General features: G+C 45.3%; 1 protein-coding gene across 1 annotated transcript in view; it reads left to right on the top strand.

Annotated features, from left to right (window-relative positions):
• The window catches only part of LOC143987014 (solute carrier family 22 member 7-like), a 48,692-nt gene that overhangs the window by 8,350 nt on the left and 16,401 nt on the right, over positions 1-23,941 (top strand). Inside the window, exons 2-9 of the mRNA XM_077485461.1 lie at positions 3,559-3,662; positions 5,338-5,492; positions 5,903-6,071; positions 6,677-6,800; positions 15,410-15,519; positions 16,578-16,792; positions 17,368-17,476; positions 17,555-17,761. Coding sequence (XP_077341587.1) covers positions 3,559-3,662; positions 5,338-5,492; positions 5,903-6,071; positions 6,677-6,800; positions 15,410-15,519; positions 16,578-16,792; positions 17,368-17,476; positions 17,555-17,761 — 1,193 coding nt within the window. The remainder of the gene's footprint in view (positions 1-3,558; positions 3,663-5,337; positions 5,493-5,902; positions 6,072-6,676; positions 6,801-15,409; positions 15,520-16,577; positions 16,793-17,367; positions 17,477-17,554; positions 17,762-23,941) is intronic.

Genomic DNA, 23,941 nt, shown 5'->3' with positions numbered 1-23,941 from the left:
CTTTCACCTCCTGGGCCCCTCTGGTAACCTGATGGGGCCCAGGAAATGAATATATATTCCTTATATATGTTAGTAATCAAGTGGGTGCAGGTTAATATAGTTATTTCGTTTTTTTTTTTTTTTTTTTAGCTAGAAGTTAAAAGCTGCTCGGGCCCCCCCTGCTGGCCGGGCCCGGTACAACAGGGCTGGTTGTACTGCCCTATCAGCGGCCCTGCCTATACTTAGAGGTATTAAAAAGTTAATTTTCTACCTTTTTATATAAAGTTTTTGATTATTGATGCACTGTATATGCCTTTGCCCTTTCTGATAGGGTCATGTTGGCCCCAGTTATGAGATAACGATTATATTATTATAAAGATGGAAGAACCGCGCTATTCAGCACCAGGAGTGGGTAAACACAAGCCTAAACCGGCTAGATATAAATCCTATATGTATCTTGTATACCTGTATGTGAATGATTCTAGGTTGCTGCCCCCCCCACAAAAAAAGAATCCCCTTGCAAGGGTTTCTTTCAAAAATGGAAATAATATAACAACCGGGGAAACTGGCGCTACCTAAAAACAGGTACTCATTCCACCTAAAATAATAAATAATAAATATAAATAACAACTAGGGTTTGCACCCGAAAAACCCTAAGGCCGCGTACACGCGCGGGGACTGTTCGCTCAACTTTGTCCGTCGAACAGTTTCGGCAAACAGTCCGCTCAAAATTAGCATGGACGGACTTGCCCACACACGACGAACGAACAGTTTGCTGAAACCGTGCGCGATGACGTGAACGGCACGTACGACGGGACGCAAAATACGATGTCCTATACATTGCATTACAACTTTCGGCGTGTAAATCCTTTCTGAGCATGCGCGGAACTTAGTTTGACGAACAAGCCTACACACGAGGGGACTGTTCGCTGAAACCAAGTTTCAGCGGACAGTTTTTCGGAAATTCCGAAAAACCTTGTTCAGCAAACTGTTCGCTGAAACTGTCCGCTGAAAGCCCACACACGGGCGGACTGTCCGCCGAAACACTGTTCAGCGGACAAAGTTGGGCGAACAGTCCCCGCGTGTGTACGCGGCCTAAGACTTTCCTGCTCCTATTGCTATTGAGCCCAGGAAGAGATACAAAAAACACAGCTCCACCCAGAAGATATTAAATCACACAATTTGTATAGTATGTCTCCAAACCAACTCAAATTCTGTAAGAGAAGCTAAATATCAAGAAATAATAATGCTAACTGCGATTAATCGCAAAAACGCATCAGTGCTAAAGTTAGCCACCAAACTCCCCACTAGAATATAATGTGACAACCTTAATTTCAAAAAGAAACCATCCAGTGAAAACCAGAGAGAATTATCATAAAGGTACCAAATGTAACAAGCTTAGTATGTGACTCAATGCGATTATAACTTAAAATCGCATATATGCAAAAATATAATTGTGCCAGTAAATAATTTTACCTATTATATGCAAAAATATAATTTTAGGTAAATAGGTAAAATTATTTACTGGCACAATTATATTTTTGCATATATGCGATTTTAAGTTATAATCGCATTGAGTCACATACTAAGCTTGTTACACTTGGTACCTTTATGATAATTCTCTCTGGTTTTCACTGGATGGTTTCTTTTTGAAATTAAGGTTGTCACATTATATTCTAGTGGGGAGTTTGGTGGCTAACTTTAGCACTGATGCGTTTTTGCGATTAATCGCAGTTAGCATTATTATTTCTTGATATTTAGCTTCTCTTACAGAATTTGCGTTGGTTTGGAGACATACTATACAAATTGTGTGATTTAATATCTTCTGGGTGGAGCTGTGTTTTTTGTATCTCTTCCTGGACTCAATAGCAATAGGAGCAGGAAAGTCTTAGGGTTTTTTGGGTGCAAAACCTAGTTGTTATTTATATTTATTATTTATTATTTTAGGTGGAATGAGTACCTGTTTTTAGGTAGCGCCAGTTTCCCCGGTTGTTATATTATTCCGATTATATTATTATCATTTGTTCTGTTATTGTAAAATTCTCAATAAACATATTGAAAGAGAAAAATCATGGCAGATCATCCAGAAATGGAAACAACCAGGAAACCTGCAATGCATACAGTATAAATAAGCATATATATATATCACAGTATACATAGTACATCAATTAATCTCCATTTAGCTTTAAAATTATTTGGCCATAGCAACATCTATCATATTGGCTTCAATGGGCATATCAGAAGGTCTCCCTGAGTTTATAGCTATACAAACATCAGTGTGACCATAAATGTACATGAGACACATATATATATATATATATATATATATATATATATATATATATATATATATATAATAGCCCATAGAGGCCAAGAACTTCCACCACAATTCTCCAAATATGTACTTACAAGAGGCTGACAATGCCAGTGTTCCCACACATAAAAGAAATGGTTTGTATGATACAATTTCATTGATTCCTGGGTATTTAGTGGCTTCAAGTCTTTCTATCCATAGGGTCTCCCTTTGGAGAATATGTTTATTCCAGTCGACGCCACATGGGTCCTCCGGCACAACCTACGGTACAATGAACTTGATGTAGGAGGTGTCAAATTTGTGATAGAGGCCCGGGTGGCGGCTGACTGGAGTAATCATTTTGGCATACTGAGAATAATATATATGATCATATATTCATATAAATAAGTATAACCTAGCCTGTAGGATCCAGGGGAGGACTAACAACCCGGCCTGGTGTTGTGATTTTAGGTTTGGTAGGGAGCACATAGCTATATAATGCCCAGGATGTGTCACTGACTGCTGGGGCCACTCTGATTGATGTCTGATTGGTGAAGTACCTCCACTTAAGGCCTCCAACCCAACATATTTTAGTAGAACTTGTCGGAAAAAGCCCCCTTGCCCTTTAGCCCAGTCCTCCCCAACCAGGATCCCAAATGGGGCTCCACAACAAATGGCTTCTTTTTCTTGTGGAACACACAATGACTAAGTTGGGTCTGCCAGAATATAAAACTGATACTTTGGATCAGAAAATGAAAAAGGCTGCACATTAATTCTCTACTGGATGAAATACCACCCACCATAAATACGCAATGTGAGGTTTGTCATAGGTATTGTATGAGGCTCATTCTGCCACCTAGTTATGTAATGTTTAGGATAACTTTAGGTCTCAGGGTAATAAGCCACTTAATCACCTGAAGATGTCTGGACTATGGAGTACTTTTATGAAAGTCGAAGGGTATTTCAGGGCACTCTTCTTTGCATTCAAAAGATAACTAGAAGATACCTGTGCAGACTCGCACTGAGACAATGTGCCCAATGACTCCAGAATTATCCATCTTCCAATACAGTTAGTTTCTGAGTCATTCACATCATTTAAATTACATCAATTATGACTTTCGGAGCAGTGTTTTTATCTTATTGGGAAAAAAATGGCACAAAATGAGTGTACCCAGCACTATAGACCACAGGTACTATTTGGGTTCAGGTTAAAAGGTGATTGTTAGAAATAAAGAAATCATGTGGTCCCTGGGGCCACATAGTAACTGGTGTTTTCTATATTGCAGTGGGATCTGGTGTGTAGCCGCAGAGGGTTGGGTAAAGCTGTGGCCACTTTTTTCTTTATTGGAGTGATGGTGGGCGCTGTCATTTTTGGAGACCTATCTGACCGGTAAGTGTAAGTTCAGGCCATGCTGAATGAATAGTAAGTGTAGAGAGAATGGATGGAGAGTGTAGGCTGGCTGGATGGGGAGTGTACTGTAGCCTGGATGGATGGGGAGTAGAGGGTGGATAGATGGGGAGATTGAAGGGTGGATGGATGGGGCATAGAGGGTGGATGGATGAAGATTGAAGGGTGGATGGGTTGGGAGTGAGAGGGGGGAGGGATAAAGAATGTAGTAGTAATAGCCTGGAACTGTAACCTGGGTAGATGGGGAGTGTATGGTGGATGGAGAGTGAAGGGTGGATGGATGGGAAGTAGAGGGTGGATAGATGGAGATTGAAGGGTGGATGGATAGGGAGTATAGGGTTGATGGATGGAGATTAAAGGGTTAATGGATGGGGAGTAGAGAGTGGATGGATGGAGACCAATCTGACCGGTAAGTGTGAGTTCAGGCCATGCTGAATGGATAGCAAGTGTAGAGAGAATGGATGGAGAGTGTGAGCTGGGTGGATGGGGAGTGTAGGCTGGATAGACAAGGAATATAGGATGGATGGATGGTGATTGAAGGGTAGATGGATGAAGACTGAAGGGTGGTTGGGTTGGGAGTGAGAGGGTGGAGGGATAAATAATGTAGTGTTAATAACCATGAACTGTAGCCTGGATGGATGGGGAGTGTATGGTGGATGGAGAGTGAAGGGTTGATGGATGGGAGTAGAGGGTGGATAGATGGAGATTGAAGGGTGGATAGATGGGGAGTAGAGTGTGGATGGATGGTGATTGAAGGGTGGATGGATAGGGAGTATAGGGTTGATGGATGGAGATTAAAGGGTGGATGGATGGGGAGTAGAGAGTGGATGGATGGAAACCTATCTGACCAATAAGTGTGAGTTCAGGCCATGCTGAATGGATAGCAAGTGTAGAGAGAATGGGTGGAGAGGGTAAGCTGGATGGATGGGGAGTGTAGGCTGGATAGACAAGGAGTACAGGGTGGATGGATGGTGATTGAAGGGTGGATGGATGAAGATGGGAGGATGGATGGGTTGGGAGTGAGAGGGTGGAGGGATAAAGAATGTAGTGTTAATAGCATGGACCTGTAGCCTGGATGGATGGGGAGTGTATGGTGGATGGAGATTGAAGGGTTGATGGATGGGGAGTAGAGGGTAAAGAGTGGATAGATGGCGATTGAAGGATGGATGGATGGATGGGGAGTGAGAGGGTGGAGGGATGAAGAATGTAGCGTGAATAGCCAGAAACTGTAGTTTGAATGGATAGGGATTGTAGGATAGAGGGATCAGGAGTTTTGGGTAGATGGATAGAGAATGTGAATGGATGGCACGTGAAGGCTGAATGGATAGGCAGTGTGTAATAGAGGAACAAGGAGTGGAGGATGGATGAGGAGTGTACAGTGGAAGAATGAGTGTAAGGTGGATGAATGGGGACTATAGAGGGGATGGATGAAGAATGTCGAATGGATGGACGGTGAATGGAGAGTGGATGGGTGTGGAAGTTTGGGTGAATACATTGAAAGTGTAAGGTGGATGGATGGGACAATAAAAACAGTGTAGACAAAAAAAAATGTGGACAGTTATAATATAGACTGTTTGAAAGTAAAATCTCAGATGCCAGGTGGCATTTGGTGATTCTGGTCAGGAATTTCAACCTATGATTTATCGTTCTGTTTCAGATATGGCCGCAGAATGATGCTCTTGGTCTCCATGCTCCTGGCAATGGTGTTTGGGAGCTTATCTGCTTGTTCCATATCATACCCTATGTTTGCTGTCAGCATGGCCCTCTCTGGATGCACTTTTTCGGGACTCATTCTTAATATAATTTCTTTAGGTAAGTATTCCAGAGCTGAGAGAGTGCCATAGGTGGATAGGTGGCATGGAGGATGAGGTTTATAAGGAAAATCTGGGGAGGTGAGGAAGATTAAGGAAAGATGCAAGATTTAGGAGAATAACTGGTGGGTCAGGTGGAATTTGGTGGGGTAAAGAGGATTTGGTGAGGACAAGGCAGATTTTCAGGCCATGGGGCCAGTGGGATTTATTGAGGATTTGGTGGGATTCTGTTGGGTCAGAGGAAATTCGGTGAGTCGGGAAAGGTTTTGTAGGGTAATGGGAGATTTGGTGGGGTCAGGGATAATTTGGTGGGCTTAGTGTGACCTGATGAAGAATGGAGTAATTTTGGTGGGGTCTTGGAGTATTTGGTGGAAGGCTTGTTATCTAATGGTCAATTCCTGTTTCCCTCAGGTGTGGAGTGGGTGGACATGCGTCATCGAACAGATGCTGCAATAATTACTGGCGTCTGCTGGTCTATTGGGGGCTGTGTCCTGGCACTAATAGCATATCTGGTGAGAGACTGGCGCTGGCTGTTGGTGGCCATCACTGCCCCTTTTGTCCCAGCCGTTATCACCATCTGGTAAGATGACAGGAAATAATATTTTGACAATATATGCTCTCTCCAGTTCTAAATCCTTAGATCTCCCTGAGAACACAGCCAGCAACTGTACTGACTGTGCTTTGTGCAATGCTCTGCAAATCTAGTACATCACCTTGGTGAAATGTTCTGCCACCTCTTCACTGCATCTCACCTCCCCAGTGTGCAATGCTCTGCAAGTGTGGTACATTTCCTATGTTCAATTCTTTGTACACCTCTGCACTGTGTCACGACTCCACTGGCTGCAATTCTTCACAGGCGTAGAATATCTTCACAGTGCGATGCTCTGCAGTTGTCTCCAGTATCACTCCTTGCCAGGGTGTAACATTCTGCATAGTGTGCTGCAATGCACTGTGTGCCTCTCTGTGGCATACACGGATAATTTTAATATCAGAATATGAAAATCCCTCCGAGACAATCTTTCATGCTCTCTGGCAGGATATTGTTGGGTGCTTATTAAGAGATTAGTCTTGTTATACAGCCTGAGCTTTCCCACGTGGTGCAATATGCTGCAATGCCTTGTGTGATCCATAGTGATAAAAATTCCAATGTGGTGGTGCAATGCTCTGCTATGTTTTTTTTTCTAGGTGGGTTCCTGAATCTGCACGCTGGCTGTTGACAAAGGGTCGCACTAAGGAGGCTGAAGCTCTGCTGATGCAATGTGCTGAAGCAAATGGTTGCAGTTTGGATGCATTCAAGAAAAACAGTGAGGTGAGATGCTCTGCAGTTCCCTGAATTAAACATGAACAAAACTGGCAGTTTTTTGGAGACATTTTGCAGATAGGGGAAATGCATTAAAGTCAATAGAGAAAGTGAAATTATGGAGGTTATGCATGTATTGGCTCCTGATGTTCCTTAAAGCCCAACTCCAGGAATATGAAAACAAATCCCGTTGTCAATGAAGAAGCAGGTGATTTGATGCGGGTTATGAGGTAGTTTAAAGGCATAGTTCACCTTTACCAAATAACTGCCTATGCAGGTAAGAGCTGTCTGTAGATAAAGTCAAGCTGCACAGCTTTGACCAAAGTTGGATAGAGTCCTTGCTATAGGTGACAAAATTTGAGAAAGATAGTGTAGCGGCCATAACCCGTTGCAGGGCTTAATGGGCTTACCGGTTACCTTCTCTTGGCCTGTTCCTCCACTTCTAGGGGTTCCCAGGGTTGATACCCAACGACTTGCACACTGACACAGATGAATTCCTTTCAAAAAGGTTTTATTTTGCAGTAAGAACTCTCAATTAACAGAGTCTCTTAGGGAACAGAGGGCACAGATGAAGAACTCAGGCACCTTGAACTGCAGGTCTAGCAAAGTCTCTATTTCCACCCAGAGAGTAGCCACTCGCAGCTGGGCACTTCAAGGCTGAACAGATCTCTAGCCAGAGATCATGGAAGTCAGTAGGTTGACTCAAACTTGAACAAACAACTTAAGAGCAAACAGGAACCTTTTTCCTCTGTACCTGGAATGTTTCCCGTCTCCTTTATGGTACTGGAAAAGTGTGAATTCGTCAATGTCCTCCCCCGGTCACTTCCACGAGCTGCGGTGTCCCTCCAAGCCGAGAGCACACCCGGACACTTTGAATCCTCCCTCAGTTACTGCACCTAAAGCCGGTTCCGAGACTGGGGAACGGATGGATCCCTACCCCAGACCAAGCAGGTCTATCAGGGACCACTGACAGAAACATGTTGCGGGTGTCGAACACCCCGTGACCGGGACCCCTCACGGGGCTACCCCGGTCCTGGAACCAGACCAGACCACCTGGGTCTCACGAACAACTCCGGAACCCTGAACACGTGACCCACACCCCTTTAAGTACCCCTTCCCAGACTCCTCAGCGGGCCCCGGCACTCCCACTGACTGTTCTGAGGCCAAAAAAACTAAATTTACAGGCGTGTGACATTTGATCCCCAATGTCATCCGCTACAATAGAATGGGATTTTTCAGGTGCCATTTAAGTCCAACAAAAAGGTTAGTATTAAGGCCGGGTTCACACCGCTGCGATGCGGGAACGCCGCGAATCCGCGGCGTTTTCCCGCATCGCATTACTCCCGCCGGCAGTTCACACTGCCCTATGCGGACGGCTGGGAGTGTCAATGATATGTTAATGACACCCCCAGATCCGTCCGCATATCACAGTGCGATCTGCCGACTCGCACAGGAATCGGATCGCATGGTGTGAACCCCCATGCGATCCGATTCTGTTGCGGACCAAAAAAAGGGTCCCGTGCGAGTTTGCTGCGGGAGCGATGCGAATTCAGCCATACTATCTGTATGGTTGAACTCGCATCGCTACGGAGATCGGATGTGATTTGCGGTGCGAATCACATCCGGATCTCCCCCCGCAGCAGTGTGAACCCAGCCTAAAGCGTATATTTTTTTTATATATGTAGCACTAACTCCCGAAGGAGCGGCTGATTTGATTTGGGCCTGCACTCTAGTAATAAAACCCCACTAACTTGTCTCAGTCCCCTTGACACAGCTGTGGTGCAATACAATACAGTACAATGTATTATATCACAATATACCTGTATGGTCCTCTCAGGATCCACTGGCTCCACCTGCTGAGAGAAAACAATACTCCACACAACACGAAATACTTAACCAAATTATATTTTAATATATATATTTGTAAATAGATGATTACAACAATTGTACTGTCATCCAACATAGATTGACAGGACAATGAACTTTGGTAAAATAGTTATATATATATATATATATATAGGAGCTCCCCCTACTTTTGTAGCTACGTGTGAGATCTCAGTTAAAGTACTCAGTCTTTATCTTTGGACCTTCGCTAGCAATGATAACTCCTTATAAATTTGTAATCCAAGGTTAAAATTTAATTAAGGATGATTCTAGTATTGCTTCCACAAATATAATACAGTGCTTGAAGTGTGGTAGTAAGTAGGCCTTATGCCTGCCTAGCGTCAGTTGCTATACTCCTTCTCCGTGGGACTAGGTATCCCAGCGAGGCCTGTATATAAGTCTGACTAGGTGCAATGGTTTAGAAAACAATGGGTAGCAACCCGCTCACCAACTTGATCAGAACCTTGGTATGGTAACTTTGGTCCGGTAGTTGCAGCTCGCTTCTGCGTCAGCCGGCTCCGTCACTCCGTCCCGTTCCGACAGGTGGACCTGGTCTTCCGATTTTCAAACGAGTGTCTCTGGATCCTCTCAATCCGATCTCTGAGTCGCTGGCACTTCAGGTCACTCACACAACCCAGCAGGGTTGCGCTCCGCACAGCCAATAAGTTGTAGACAGCTGTGACTGTCTTTTAGGAAATATCTCCTAAACCGTGTAGGTTTAGGAGATATTTCTTGGACCTACAGGTAAACCTTAATCTAGGCTTACCTGTAGGTCAAAGTGGTTTGTAAGGGTTTACAACCACTTTAAGTTAATTGGTATCCATTTACTCACTAAAATCAAACCAGTAGGAATGCCCGGGGAGATGGAACACACCAAATTGGATGCGGTTAAATCATCCACTAATATAAAGGTCCAAGTTTGAGTCTAAAAATCATATAAAGAAGACAATGGAAGGAGATCACAGAAGCAAGCTCTTTCTCTGATTCAACCCCCCTATTATTATTATTATAATACAGGATTTATATAGCGCCAACAGTTTACGTAGCGCTTTACAACTTGAGGGTAAACAGTACAAATACAATACACTTTAAAGAGGAAGTAATCCCTGATCCCCTGCAAAGGTAAAGCATAATGGACTACTATGTATCGCATAGTAGTCCATTATGTGTCACTTACCTGACACAGGAGCCAGCGAAGTCACCGCTGTCCCCTTGTGTACGGAGCCTCCATCTTCTCGGTGGGTCTCGCTGCTCCAGCGCTGTCATTCGACGAAGCCGCGATGATGTCACTCCCGCGCATGCGAGCCGCCACTCACGGCATATCGCCATTGACAGCGGCGCGCTCAGTGCGCCTACGCACCGCTGTCTATGGCGCATGTGCCGTAGACAGCGGTGCCTGTGTTTTGGCAAATATCTCTTAAACCGTGTAGGTTTAGGAGTTATTTCTCGGACCTACAGGTAAGCCTTAATCTAGGCTTACCTGTAGGTCAAAGTGGTTTGTAAGGGTTTACAACCACTTTAATACAGGAGGAATCAGAGGGCCCGGCTCCTTAGTGCTTACAATCTAAGAGGTAAGGTCAAGAGATACAAGAGGTAATAACTGTGGGCGATGTACTGATTGAGAAGATAACTGTACAGTTGTTAGATGGGGGCCAGATAGGCTTCTCTGAAGAGATGAGTTTTCAGGGACTGTCTGAAAGTGGATAAAGTAGGAGAAAATTGGACAGATTGGGGTAGAGCATTCCAGAGGATGGGAGAGGCCCTGGAGAAGTCCTGAAGGCAAGCATGGAATGAGTGGACAAGGGAGTAAGAGAGCATGAGGTCTTGGGAGGAGTGAGGAGAACGATTAGGTTGGTATTTTGAGACTAGGTTCTTAAACCCCCCTATGGGTTTAAGTACAGGCAACGCTGCTCCAGCAGACTCCAGAGCTCTCCTCGTCTGCCTGAAGCTCAGGTCTGTGGATGGCATCTCTGTGCCGCTACCTTGTTTCCCCAAAAAATAAGACCTAGCGTGATTGTCGGTGATGGCTGCAATATAAGCCCTACCCCCCAAATAAGCCCTAGTTAAAGTCCTTGTAGGTCTTATTTGCAGGGTAGGGCTTATTTTCAGGGGAAACAGGGTAGGACTTATTTGGGGCGTAGGGCTTATATTGCAGCCAAAACCGACAATCACGCTAGGTCTTATTTTCAGGGAAACAGGGTATGTACTGTACAGAAACATTAACCTTATATTGTACGCTGAGGAGGCTGGAGTATGGCTGGAGCCAGTCACACAACAATAGAGAAAAATTCCCAGCTCAACTTACCAGCCAGCCTGCAACAAACCGAATTATCCTGTCTAACAGTTCACGTTAAAAACAAGGGGTTTAGTTTGCATACATTTGCAAATACATGCGTAAGTTGCAGAGGCTGCGACAAGGCGCCACAGTATTATCTGCAGCCCCAACTCTATACATTTTGACAGCCTCCATAGTAGGAGCACATATATAATAATGGATAGATAGAGGGCAGGTGAGCCTGGAGGGAGCCCACCCCTCCTTAAAGGCACAGGGGTGCACTGGACACCCAGCAAATAGCACAATAGCAGCAAAGGCGAGGAGCCTCCAAAAAGTGCACTGTACCCAAATAAAATGTATGTAATTTTTTTTTCCACAAATAGAGCTTTCTTTTGGTGGTATTTGGTCACCTCTGCCTATTTTATTTGTTGTGCTATACACTAAAGAAGACCGACAATCTTAAAAAAAAAATATATTTTTTTTACTTTCTGCTATAAATCATATCGAAAAAAAAAAAGTAAAAAAATCAAAAATGTTCATAAATTTAGGCCAATATGTATTCTGCTATATGTTTTTGGTAAAAAAAAAAAATTCCAATAAGCATATATTGGTTTATGCAAGCATTATAACATCTACAAACTATGGGATATATTTATGGAATTTTTATTTATTTAATATTTTATTTTTTAATTATTTTATACTAGTAATGGCGGTGATCAGCGACTTATAGCGGGGGGTGCAATATTGCGGTGGACAATCAGACACTAACTGACACTTTGCAGGAACCAGTGACACTAATACAGTGATCAGTGCTAAAAATATGCACCGTCACCGTATCGATGACACTGGCTAGGAAGGGGTTACACATCAGGGGCAATCAAGGGGTTAAATGTGTGGCAACTAGTGTTTACTATGTGTGTTGCTTTTACTAGGGGAAAAGATGGATTCTAGTCCTTGATTTTGCAGGAACACAGAATCCATCCCTTCATCCCCTGTCAGAAGGGCGATCTGCCTTGTTTAGATAGGCAAATCCCTGTTCTGTGTTGCTTACTGATGATCGACGGGTGCCGGAGGACATCAAATGCCCGGCACCCACAGATCCGCTTTACAGCAGAAGCGGCCTGCTGATGGGGCGCATGTGCGCCCCCTGCAGGCAGAAGTGCAGGATCACGTTTTATATTATATATATATATATATATATATATATATACGTGATCCTGCACAGAGCTGCCACCCTGTAGTAGTAAAACTGCAATAGGGTGGTCAGCAAGTGGCTAATGTGTGTCAAATGCTTAATGTTTGGGGAGTATTTTAAACGCATGTTTAATGTGCATTATACGCTCGCCAAATGCACCAAACAACGCACATTAATGCTATAAGTGCGTTTGTTCAGCGTAGTATTTTGAGCAAGTACCTAAGTGCCACAATAGCTCCAGGCAAAGCTACTTTTAGGGAAGGTTGAGTTTGATGATTAAATATGGAGAAAAAAAAAAAATCATGCAAAATCAGCCAACCTGCTTGAAAAAAAATGTACTCCCGAGGGGCTGATATCTGATCTCAGCATTTGTCAAGCAGGCCAACCCAAGCCAATTTTCAGCTTTCGGCGCTGTCGCACTTTGCATGACAATTGCGCGGTCATGCAACACTGTAGCCAAATTACATTTTTATCATTTTCTTCACACAAATAGAGCTTTCTTTTGGTAGTATTTAATCATCACTGGGTTTTTATTTTTTGCTAAACGAAGGAAAAAAAGAGAAATTTTTGGAAAAAAACAAAAGTTTTTTTCATAGTTTGTTATAAAATTTGGCAATTTCTCCTTTATTAATGAGAGCTGATGAGGCTGCACTGATGGGCACTAATAGCCTGCACCGATAGGCTGCACTGATGGGCACTGATAAGGCAGCACTGATGAGGCAGCACTGGTGGGCACTGATGGGTGGCAATAATAAGTAGCATTGATAGGTGGCACTGATGAGTGGCACTGATAGGAACTGGTAGGTAACACTGATAGGCAGCACTGATGATGAGGCACTGATGGGCACCGATTGGCAGCACTGATACGTGGCACTGGTGGGCATTGATAGGTGGCACTGGTGGGCACTAATAGGCAGCACTGATCGGCACTGATAGGTGGCTCTATTGTGCACTGGTAGGTGGCAATGGAGGGCACAGATGAGGCGGCTGTGGCTCTCTCTGTGAGAGACCGATGTCCCTCTGACAGTAGCCGGTGATTGGGTCTGTTTACATCACGTGATCAGCTGTCATTGGCTGACAGCTGATCACTTTGTAAGGGGCTTCAGGATCAGCCCCTTACTGTGATCTATGATCAGCCGAGTCTCCTTGACTCGCTGATCACAGAGCCTGCCATGCATGCCCCGCTCGAGTGCGGGAGGACGTACATGGGCGCCCTCCTGGCAATTAAGGCCCATGCTATAGCCTTCCTTTGACTATAGCACGAAAAAAACTGAGGCTGACAATCAGCTGGAGATCCCTTGGAGATCCCTCCTGTCACCAATTATCTCATGGTGTCAGAAAACCTTGTCAGAAGTGACTCATGTTGATAGCAGCGGAACAAAACCGGGGACAGAAATGACACTTGGTGCTCTGGATCGAGACAAACACACACTATAGAGGGATATGCTTTGTTCATATTTCATGTCTGAGATTTACAACCACTTAAAAAAAAAAAAAAGGAAGAAGCTTGTATAAAAAGTGACGTGACAGGTAAACGCTGCGATAATAACTCACATTAACCAATCATATCCTGTTCTGTACGTTTAATGGGCCCCAGTGGAACTGACAGAATGGACTTAGGACTCTCATCCTGTTACTGGCACACAGGGGTCTCCAAACTTTCTAAACAAAGAGCCAGTTTACTGTCCTTCAGACTTTGGGGGGGCGGACTGTGCCCAGTGGGAATAAACAATGCCCCATCATTGGTGTCAGTGGGAGGAATTATGCCACATCATTGGTGTCAGTGGGCAGAATGATGACCCCTCATTGAAGTCAGTGTGAGGAATTATGCCTCACATTTGGTGTCACTGGGCAGAATAGTGCCCCATCATTGGTGTCAGTGGGAGGAATTATGCCACATCATTGGTGTCAGTGGGCAGAATGATGACCCCTCATTGAAGTCAGTGTGAGGAATTATGCCTCACATTTGGTGTCACTGGGCAGAATAGTGCCCCATCATTGGTGTCAGTGGGAGGAATTATGCCACATCATTGGTGTCAGTGGGCAGAATAGTGACCCCTCATTGAAGCCAGTGGGAGGAATTATGCCTCACATTTGGTGTCACTGGGCAGAATAGTGCCCCATCTTTGGTGTCTGTGGAGGGAATAAGTGCCACATCATTGGTGTCAGTGGAAGGAATAGTACCCCATTGTTGGTGTCAGTGGCAGGAATTATACCCCATCGTTGGTGTCAGTGGAAGGAATTATGCCCCATTTTGGTGTTAGTGGCAGGAATTATGCCCCATTTTGGTGTCAGTTATTGGCATAAAGGGGTCTCCAAACTTTCTAAGCAAAGGGCCAGTTTACTGTCCTTCAGACTTTAGGGGTGGCTGTTGTGCTCAGTGGGAGGAATAGTGCCCCATCATTGGTGTTAGTGGGAGGAATTATGCCACATCATTGGTTTCAGTGTGCAGAATAGTGACCCCCTCATTGAAATCAGTGGGAGGAATTATGCCCCATCATTGGTGTCAGTGGGCAGAATAGTGCCCCATCATTGGTGTCAGTGGAAGGAATAGTGCCCCATCATTGGTGTCAGTGGGCAGAATAGTGCCCCATCATAGGTGTCAGTGGGCAGAATAGTGCCCCATCATTGGTGTCAGTGGAAGGAATAGTGCCCCATCATAGGTGTCAGTGGGCAGAATAGTGCCCCATCATTGGTGTCAGTGGAAGGAATAGCGCCCCATCATTGGTGTCAGTGGCAAGAATAATGCCTCTAGGGCCAGATAAAGGCAAGCAAATGGCCACATTCGGCCCCCGGGCCGCAGTTTGGAGACCACTGTTGGCATATATTGCATAGAATTGTCGATCATGGAATCGCATTAACAGGTGTGTTATTTTAAAAAAATGCTAATTGGAGGAGAGTTCTGTCTCCAGTTTGTTTGGTCCCTTCATACAGCTGTATCCAGAAGTCCAGGGTCAGAGGCATCACTTAGCTCTGCTGATCATAGACTTATGTGCCTGGAATGAGGAGTTCACAGGGTTGGCTTGGCACTCATTTGCACAATATTCTAAGCCAGGTTGGGGGCATGACCATGACTGTGATCCTGGTGGAGGGGAGTTATTAAAGTCACCAAAGTTGTGTGCCTACAGAACCTGTAGGTAGATATCCAACCCCACGTAGATAGTAGTACCTCATTGGGGTTTCATGGTGGCCAGTCACACATCTTTTGCGGTGTGTTAGCTAATAATGGTGCGATATACTAACCATGTCATTTTTCTTGGGCAGAGTATCCAGGCACTGGCAGAAAATGGAACTTCATCTCAGACCTATTCTTACCTCGACCTTTTCCGAACGCCACGTCTCCGGAGGATCTCTGTGTGCTGCGGGCTGGTGTGGTGAGGAGACCCCCCCCCCCCCCCCATATCTATCATCCATTATACATGAGAGGCCATATTGTGCCAGCATGTGCCAGGGACCCCTGAGGAATTGGTGCTGCCAATCACATACCACTGTGTGTCTTCTAGTATATCATTAACCCTTTAGACCAAAATATTGCATGCATCGAAGAAATTTACTATATATGCTGTTTTTCTCCAGATAAACACTTTAATCACAAACTGTGACCCAGAATGACGCTTGGAGAAATGAGGTGCCGCAGTTTAAGCTCTCTCATCCAGTGAACTATGTAAGCTCCTTGAGGGGAGGGACTGACGTGAACTCACCCACCCACCCGCTGACTGGCAGTCAGAAGAGGTCAGGACAATCACTGATCTTTAATATTAATTATTATGGGTATTTATATAGCACAATCAATTTACATGTACCTTCACATCAATCCCTGCCCTCAAGGAGCTTACAATCTAATGTCTCTATCTTATATACACACACTTGGGTTAATTAAAGCTGACCATAGATGGATAGAAATGGGTCCGGTTCAGCAGGAACCCGCTCGATCTATCGATTGTGTACAACCAGCCTGTTGTAGAATACATTGTGTTGTGCCGGCAGTGATGGCTCCCCACTGTCACAACACAATAGCATTGTGGGAGGGGCTGTGTTGATGGGGGAATTAAGCAATTTTCTTCCCTTCCACCTGTAGTGGAAGAAAAAAAAAATACATCATCTATGGCCTGCCTTAGACAGAAGCCAATTAACATACCAGCATACCTTTGGAGTGTGAGAAGAAAGCGGAGTGCCTGGAAGAAATCCAGACAAGCACTGCACAGGGAGAACATGCAAGCAGGTCATGTTCTGACCAAAATTCAAACCCGAGGACCTTAGTTCTAAGAGGTGGAAGTCCTAACCACCAAGCCACTGTCCTGGCACAATGGCCTCAGTATGTGCCTCTAGCACATATTCTGCGTCAGCTATTCTGGTGTCTATTTGCTACATGTCTGGTGCATGGTTCAAAGGAGGTTGGTCATCTCACGGAGCTCTCGTCTCTTGTCAACAGGTTTGGTGTGGCATTTTCCTATTACGGCATCATTCTGAATGTCTCTGGTTTGGGATTTGACATCTATCTCACCCATTTGCTGTACTCCTTGGTGGAATTTCCTGGCAAGCTGGGTGTCTATTTCCTCATGAACCATCTGGGCCGCCGATGGTCACTGTTCCTCACCATGTTCATGACCGGAGTTTGCATCGGAGTGTCTGCTGGGATACCCCCATGTAAGTAGCACTGGGGAGCACAATTTCCCAGTATGGGAGATGTGCAAAGGACGAGCATTAGTCATCTCATTCATATATTGGTTCTTTTCCTGTACATATGGATTCTGATTCTTCTCTCTTGTCCTGTATGCCGGGTATAATTCTCAGACAGTATATGTTCTTATTCTGTATGGATTCTGCATAGTACCACTTCTCTTGTCTTGTACGCTGGGTATAATTCTCAAAATCTGTACAGTACCACATCTTGTCCATGTGCGGTCTCCTCCGAATGTCCAATATGGTTCTAATTTGCCCCAGATGATGGGTTAGTATAATTCCGATCTCTGGCCCTCCTGGTCTCCATGTGATGGGGCAGTATGGGTTTGATTTGCCCCAAGTGATTGGTAAGTGTCCAAAGTCTGGAACACTTGGTATCCATGTGATGAGTCAATACAGGTCCAAGCTCACGGCCTTCTGGTCTCCAAGTGATGGGTAGGTAGAGGTCTGATCTCTGGCCCTCCTAGTCTCCATGCAATGGGTATGGTATAGAATAATAATTTTTTAAATGTCAGAATCTTACAGTATTTTCTCCTCAGCTCTGGGTCCGTTTCGCACTGCAGTGGCCATCACTGGAAAAGGATTTTCTGAAGCCGCATTTACAGGCCTCATTTTGTACACTGCCGAGCTCTTCCCCACTGTGATCAGGTATGGCATAGATCATTGGAGGTCCCACAGTTATGATGGGCCCCATGGAGTTGACGTGTACTTTTCTCTCTCCCCCAGGCAGAATGGCATTGGATACACTTCCTTCGTAGGACGAATTGGGGCCTCTGTGGCTCCTTTGATATTCCTGCTGGATGACATCTGGCACCTTCTTCCTCAGACCATCTTCTGTGTAACTGCTGTGACTTGTAGCTTTGTGGCCTGTCTGCTGCCGGAGACAATAAACGTGCCTTTACCAGAGACCATCGCCGATGTGGAATGTAAAAGGTAGGCAGGCAGTTAGCTGTGTGGAACCTCATTGAGTTTAGAGGCCACCAGGTCACCGATCAGGCCCACAGGGGGCTCTGCGCAAAGGGTAGCAGCTGTAAGCTTCCCTGTGCCCAATATTCCCAGGATATTTCACATGATCTACTGAAAAGGGCCATGACAGATCCTATTGCCCCTTTATTGTGAAAAGGGTTTTGGGGTGGACTTGGTAAGGTTTGTGTTCCAAGTCTTGTGCCGAAAGGAAGGACTGAGTGATGGCTTTAAAAATGAAGCCTGAGGAGAGTGATGGGGCACTCTTTTTGAGGAGGTAGAAGCCCCTGAGAAAGGGAGTCTTGGAATCTTCTGTTGCAGAAGGTACATTTACTCCTGCGACATCTTTCATAAATTTGTCAAGTGCCTCACCAAGGAGATGTCCTCCATCAAAGGACATACATGTGAGGCATTGTTTTCCATCAGTTTCAAGCCATTAGATTTTGTGCATATAGATAGAAATTAGTACAATTCTGGAGATCTACGTCATAAATAAGAAAGTAACACAAAAGAGTAAGCCCTTGTACACACGGTCGGACATTCCGACAACCAAATCCGTCGGATTTTTTCAGACGGATTTTGTCCGACGGATTTTGTCTGACGGATTTTGTCCGAAACTGGTGTTGCATACACACGGTCGGACAAAGTTGTCGGAAAATCCGATCGTTCAGAACGTGATGACGTTATTTCGTTACGACGGGACTATGTTCAGGCTAGTAGCCAATAGCTTTGGTGTAGGAATTTGATCTGAGCATGCGTGGCACTTTGTCCGATCGGAATTCTCTACACATGATCGGACAAAGTCCGATGGGACCATGTTGTCGGAAAATTTTACCGACAAGTTGGAATACTTGGAGTATCCGACGGAAACAGTCCGATGGAGGCCACACAAAGTCGGATTATCCGACAAAACGGTCCTATCGGACACATTCAGTCGGAATCTCCGACCGTGTGTACAAGGGCTAAGGCAGAGGGCTGTGTCTACAAGTGCTCCTTCAAGGTACAATCCTGGAAAACAGGATCCTCCTGGTTGTTCATTGCCCTAGTCCAATTAGCTGCGGTCTCGCAAACAGAAATTGCAGCAATAGCCAGTTGCAGAGCAGGGTCTGCAAAGTCCAAAAAAGTCTTTAAAAGTGTTTCAAATATGCAATTCTGTAGAATCCTTATATTAGGAACCTCTTCTACTAGCACATTAAGATGTTTGTTTAAGACTGGGTCTGCTACTGGAACAGACTACTTTATAGTTAACTCTTTTTCCACTGAATAGAATTTGTCATTGATTCTTGGAGGGGTGAAAATCTTTTCAGGGTTATTCCAATCATCATAGATTGCCCATTCTTATTTTTTTGGGGAATGTCTTTTTTGACTAAGCAGGTCCCTTAGTACCCAAAGAAGCATGGCAAGACAGAGGAGGAGAGTCGAATGTGACAATGCCAGGGCACAGCAAAAGTGAGCATATCTACAAAGGCACGCATATTGTGTGAAGACATAGAAAAACTTCCACAGCCTCCTCTAAATACTGCCTCTGGATTCTCTTCATTCCTCTCAATGTTCTCTAATGAGTCCTTTAATAGAACCATTTCACTTTCTGACTCTGGCAGAGACAGCGGGGGTAGAGAAGGAGCTTTGCACTTTTGTGCTTTGGCCAATGATTATTATTTTTATACAGGATTTCAGTGGCGGTGCGTCCATTAAGGGTGCATGGGTGCCACCCCCTCTCTCCAGCCACCCCCTCTATGTAGAATGGATAGATTCATGCATTGCATGAATCTATCCATGGCCGCCACCACCCCCTATTCAGGCGTCCGGCCCCTTTTAGGACGCCGGGCACTTGAATTACAAAGGCGGGGATGTTTTTTTGAAGCACCTGATTGGAGCCATAGACTTTAATAGGCTTCAAAAAAGGTGGACTCAGAGCGCAGAGCATTTGCTTTTCTAACACTGAACCTCCTCTCTGCCAGTCAGGTAGTGTGGGTCTGATACCCGTCACCTGATTGGCTGAAGGGAGAGGCACTGCTATTGGATTCCTAGCAGGAAGATGAGACACACGGAGGACACAACTCGCCGCTGTCTGACCCGCCACCATGATGGGGCAAGTGCTGGTCAGACAGTTGCCAGGGGGTCACAGTGGCTTATTTGATGGGGCACAATAGAGGCACAATAGCGGCATTTTATGGGCACAATAGCGGCATTTTATGGCCACAATGATGGCATTTTATGGGCACAATGACAGCGTTTGATGGGCATAATGACGGCATTTGATGGCACAGTGGCTGCATTTGATAACACAGTAGCTGCATTTGATGGCACAGTGGCTGCATTTGATGGCCACAGTGGCTGCGTTTGATGGGCACAGTGGCTGCGTTTGATGGGCACAGTGGCTGTGTTTTATGGGCACAATGGCTGCGTTTGATGGCACAGTGGCTGTAATTGATGGGCACAGTGGCTGCATTTGATGGGAACAGTGAGGCTGAAATTGACGTTTTTTTTTTCTGAATTTTTCATTTTTGCGCCTCCCAAACATTTTGAGCACCTGCCGCCACTGCAGGATTTATATAGCGCCAAACGTTTGTGCAGCACGTTTCCAATATAAAGGGAGACACTACAGTTGCAGTACAATAAAATACAAGAGGGTTAAGGGGGCCTGGCTTATAAAAGCTTACAATCTAATAGGTTGGGGAAAGTGGTACATAAGGTTTAACTGTGGGGGATGAGCTGATGGCAGTGATAAAAGTTCAGTTAGTTAGAGGCGTGATAGGCTTTCCCGAAGAGATGAGTTTTCAGGGTTCGCTTATAGGCAGCTAGAGTAGAAGATAGCCAAATAGACTGAGGTAGAGGGTTCCAGAGGATATGAGAGGCTCTGCAGAAGACCTGGAGATGAGCATGGGAGGAGGAGATAAGAGAGCTTGAGAGCAGGAGGTCTGTGTTAATGGTCCCAGAAAGTCTAAGATAGTTGCCCGAAAAAGTCTGCCTTGGTCAGATAGGCTGCCTGTTATGGCGCAAACACGCGAGCGGACTTCTTGTCGGACTGAACTCCGAAGGACTTTTCGACGGAGTTCCGACAGAGTTCCGCTGAAAACAGACTTGCCTACACACGATCACACCAAAGTTTGATACTAATTTAGAACACGATGACGTACGACGGGACTAGAAAAAGGAAGTTCAATAGCCAGTAGCCAATAGCTGCCCTTGCGTCGTTTTTGGTCCTTCGGAACAGCATACAGACAAACGGTTTTCCCGATAGGAACTGGTTCCAGCAGAGTTCTAGGTCCATCAGAATTTTAGAAAGAAAAAGTCAGATGAAGCCCACACAGGATCGGAATGTCCGACAGAATGATTCCGTCTGACCTTTTCTGCTGGAAAGTCCAGTCGTGTGTACAGGGCATTACATGCTTGAGATAGAACTACAGTCAAAGGCAGAGACCGGTATTAGGTCCTGCTCCGGTGCAAGGGAAGTGTTGTCACTCTGAGTGATCTGAGTGTTCTGCAGGCTTTCACCAGAGCAAATGTTTGCCTGAACATTTGCTGCAGTTGTTAGGCGTCAATACATCTATGGAAATGCCAGCTGGTGTATGGGCAAAAGGAACAACAAACAAAACCAACCACAACAGTGCTCAGAGCTTTATCATCAACTACATCTCAATATACTGTATCATATATTTTGCTCACCCCAAGATCTCCTGTCATGTAGTGCCCTCGTCATCTCCATGACTTCTCCAGAGCCTCTCCCATCCTCTGGAACTTTCTTCCCTGAATCTGTCCAGCCATCTCTTATTCGGTCCATCTCTTCAGAGAAGCCCATGCCATCTTTACCTGAAAACTGTACTTTTACTTTCTCCATCAGTTCATCTCTCAAACTAATACCTTCTATGTCATCTGCCCCTCCTGTTTAGATGGTAAGCTCCCGGGAGCAGGGCTCTCCTATCCCTATATTGTCTATCTCTATATTGTAAAGTGATGTGCAAACTATTGGTGCTACATAAATCCTCAATAATAATAATCCCAAGGGTGTTCAGTAGGGTTGAGGTCAGGGCTTTTGCATGGCACTTGAAAACAACAAACAGGTCAAACCACACTTACAGTATATCCACCTAAAGACTGCAATACATACATTTACATGGGTTCTTCAAGTGGTTATACAGAGATGATGCTTGTAGCTACAGGCTTCATCCTGGGTTTTGTTTTCAGCCAGCAGCTAATTAGCTGCTGGATTGCTTTCATAGGAAGGCTCACTCCAATCGCAGCCCCCCCCCCCCCCCCCGCCACTCTCCAGTGCCTCTCCAGACTCTTGCATCCCACCAGCAAGTCCAGAATGGAACCAGCGGTCCTGTGGCAGCTTACCATAAAGCTGATCAGGTATGGAAACATCCATTCATGGGTGTGACACGGATTTTGGCACTTCCAGTTTCCCCAGATGTCAACCAAGCTATTTTTGGCTTTTAAAATCATTTGATCACACCAATCTTGTGTCATCCCCCTTTTCTGCTCCCCTTCAATGCCTCTCCAGGCTCTGCCGTCCCACCGGAGAGCCCAGAATGAAGCTGGTGGGTCTGACAGCTAACCATACAGCTGATCGGGGACCGGAATGTCCCAATCATCTCTATGGTAAAGGAAACTGGAAACAACAAAGGTTTTGGCACTTCCGGTTTCTCCAGATGGTAACAAAGCAATTTTTGGCTTTGGAAAAATATTTAATCACACGGATCTTTGGTCATCATCCCCTCCCGCCAATGCCTCTCAGGTTTCTACCATCCCGTCAGTGAGCCCGAAATGAAGCCAGCGGATTCTGCCAGCTTACCATAAAGCCATCTCTATGGTATAGGAAGCCAGAAGCAATGAGGATTTTGTCACTTCCGGTTTTCCCAGATGTCATTTTTGGCTTTGGAAAACATTTTAGTGTTGAAAATATTTTTATTGAAACATGTCAAGTAAAAACAATAAACAGTAACCATCATGAGGCAAATGCAGACAGGAACAGTAACAGGAGTACAATGACGGGAGACCGGCTAATGACAATCGGCCACAGCCGGTCCCGGACGGGAAGCTTGGAGAGTAGAGAAGACGGCCTGTGTTCCGATCCCTGAGGCCACAGTAGTGAGAAACACCCATGGGTTACTACATGAGGCAGTTTTTAGACAATAACATAAAAAAAAGATAGAAAGGAAGAGAGAAGAGAGAGGAGCAAAGTAAAGAGGAGCAAGGCGGTATAGGGGAAAGCTAAATAGCAAGAGGAGAGGAGGGATAAGGGGGAGGAGGGGGGAGGGGGAAGGAATATGGGTAGGGGGGGGGGGGGTAGGGTAAGGGAGAGCCCACAGCGTCCTCATGCGTTCAAGATTTGGTTCATTAAAGTGTCAGAAGAAGAGAAGCGGAGCCAGATCGACCATTGAGAAATAAATTTGGCGTAAGTGTCATTGTCCAGTGCCAACATCTCCTCCATTCTCATGGTATCATTCATAATCGATACCCACCGTGACAATGGGGGGGGTGGTCGTCGTCTTCCAATAAGCAGGTATCAGTTGCCTAGCGGAGGACATAGAGAAACGGAGCAATCTTTGTCTCTGCGATTTAATAGACCCGGGCAGAATAGAGAGTAATGCAATTTTTGGAGAGATAGGAACCGGTATATCAGCCAAAAGATTATAACATTCAAAAACCTGTGTCCAGAAGGGGCGGATCCTCTCACAGTCCCACCAGACATGCATGTAAGTTCCGACTGAAGCTTCACAGCACCAGCAGGTGGCCGGGGTAGACGGGAAAATCCTGTGTAAAGTAGCAGGGTCCCTGTACCACCTGGAAAATAGTTTGTAGTTCTTTTCTTGGGAGTAGCAGGAGATTGTTGACTTATGTGTGAAATGAAAAGAGGTATGCCATTCCGGCACAGAGATGTCCTCACCCAAATCCACAGACCACAGCCTGGTGTAATGTGGGAGTTGATCATGTGCTAAAGTCTGTAGTAGGTTATATATGGAGGACAGTAAGGCTGCTTTCACACTGGGGCTTTACCGTCGTTTTAGCGGCGGTCTGCGGGCGCTAGCGGGGTGGTTTTAACCCCCGCTAGCGGCCGAAAAAGGGTTAAACCCGCCCGCAAAGCGCCGCTGCAGCGGCGCTTTGCCGGCGGTATTGCCGCGGTGTCCCATTGATTTCAATGGG

The sequence above is a fragment of the Lithobates pipiens genome, unplaced genomic scaffold (assembly GCF_037356315.1).
Source record: "Lithobates pipiens isolate NorthernLeopardFrog02 unplaced genomic scaffold, aLitPip1_a1.2 Scaffold_18, whole genome shotgun sequence".
In the NCBI taxonomy this organism is placed as follows: Eukaryota; Metazoa; Chordata; class Amphibia; order Anura; family Ranidae; genus Lithobates; species Lithobates pipiens.
Note: the sequence above shows the minus strand (reverse complement) of the source record. Positions and strands in the feature narration are given on the sequence as shown.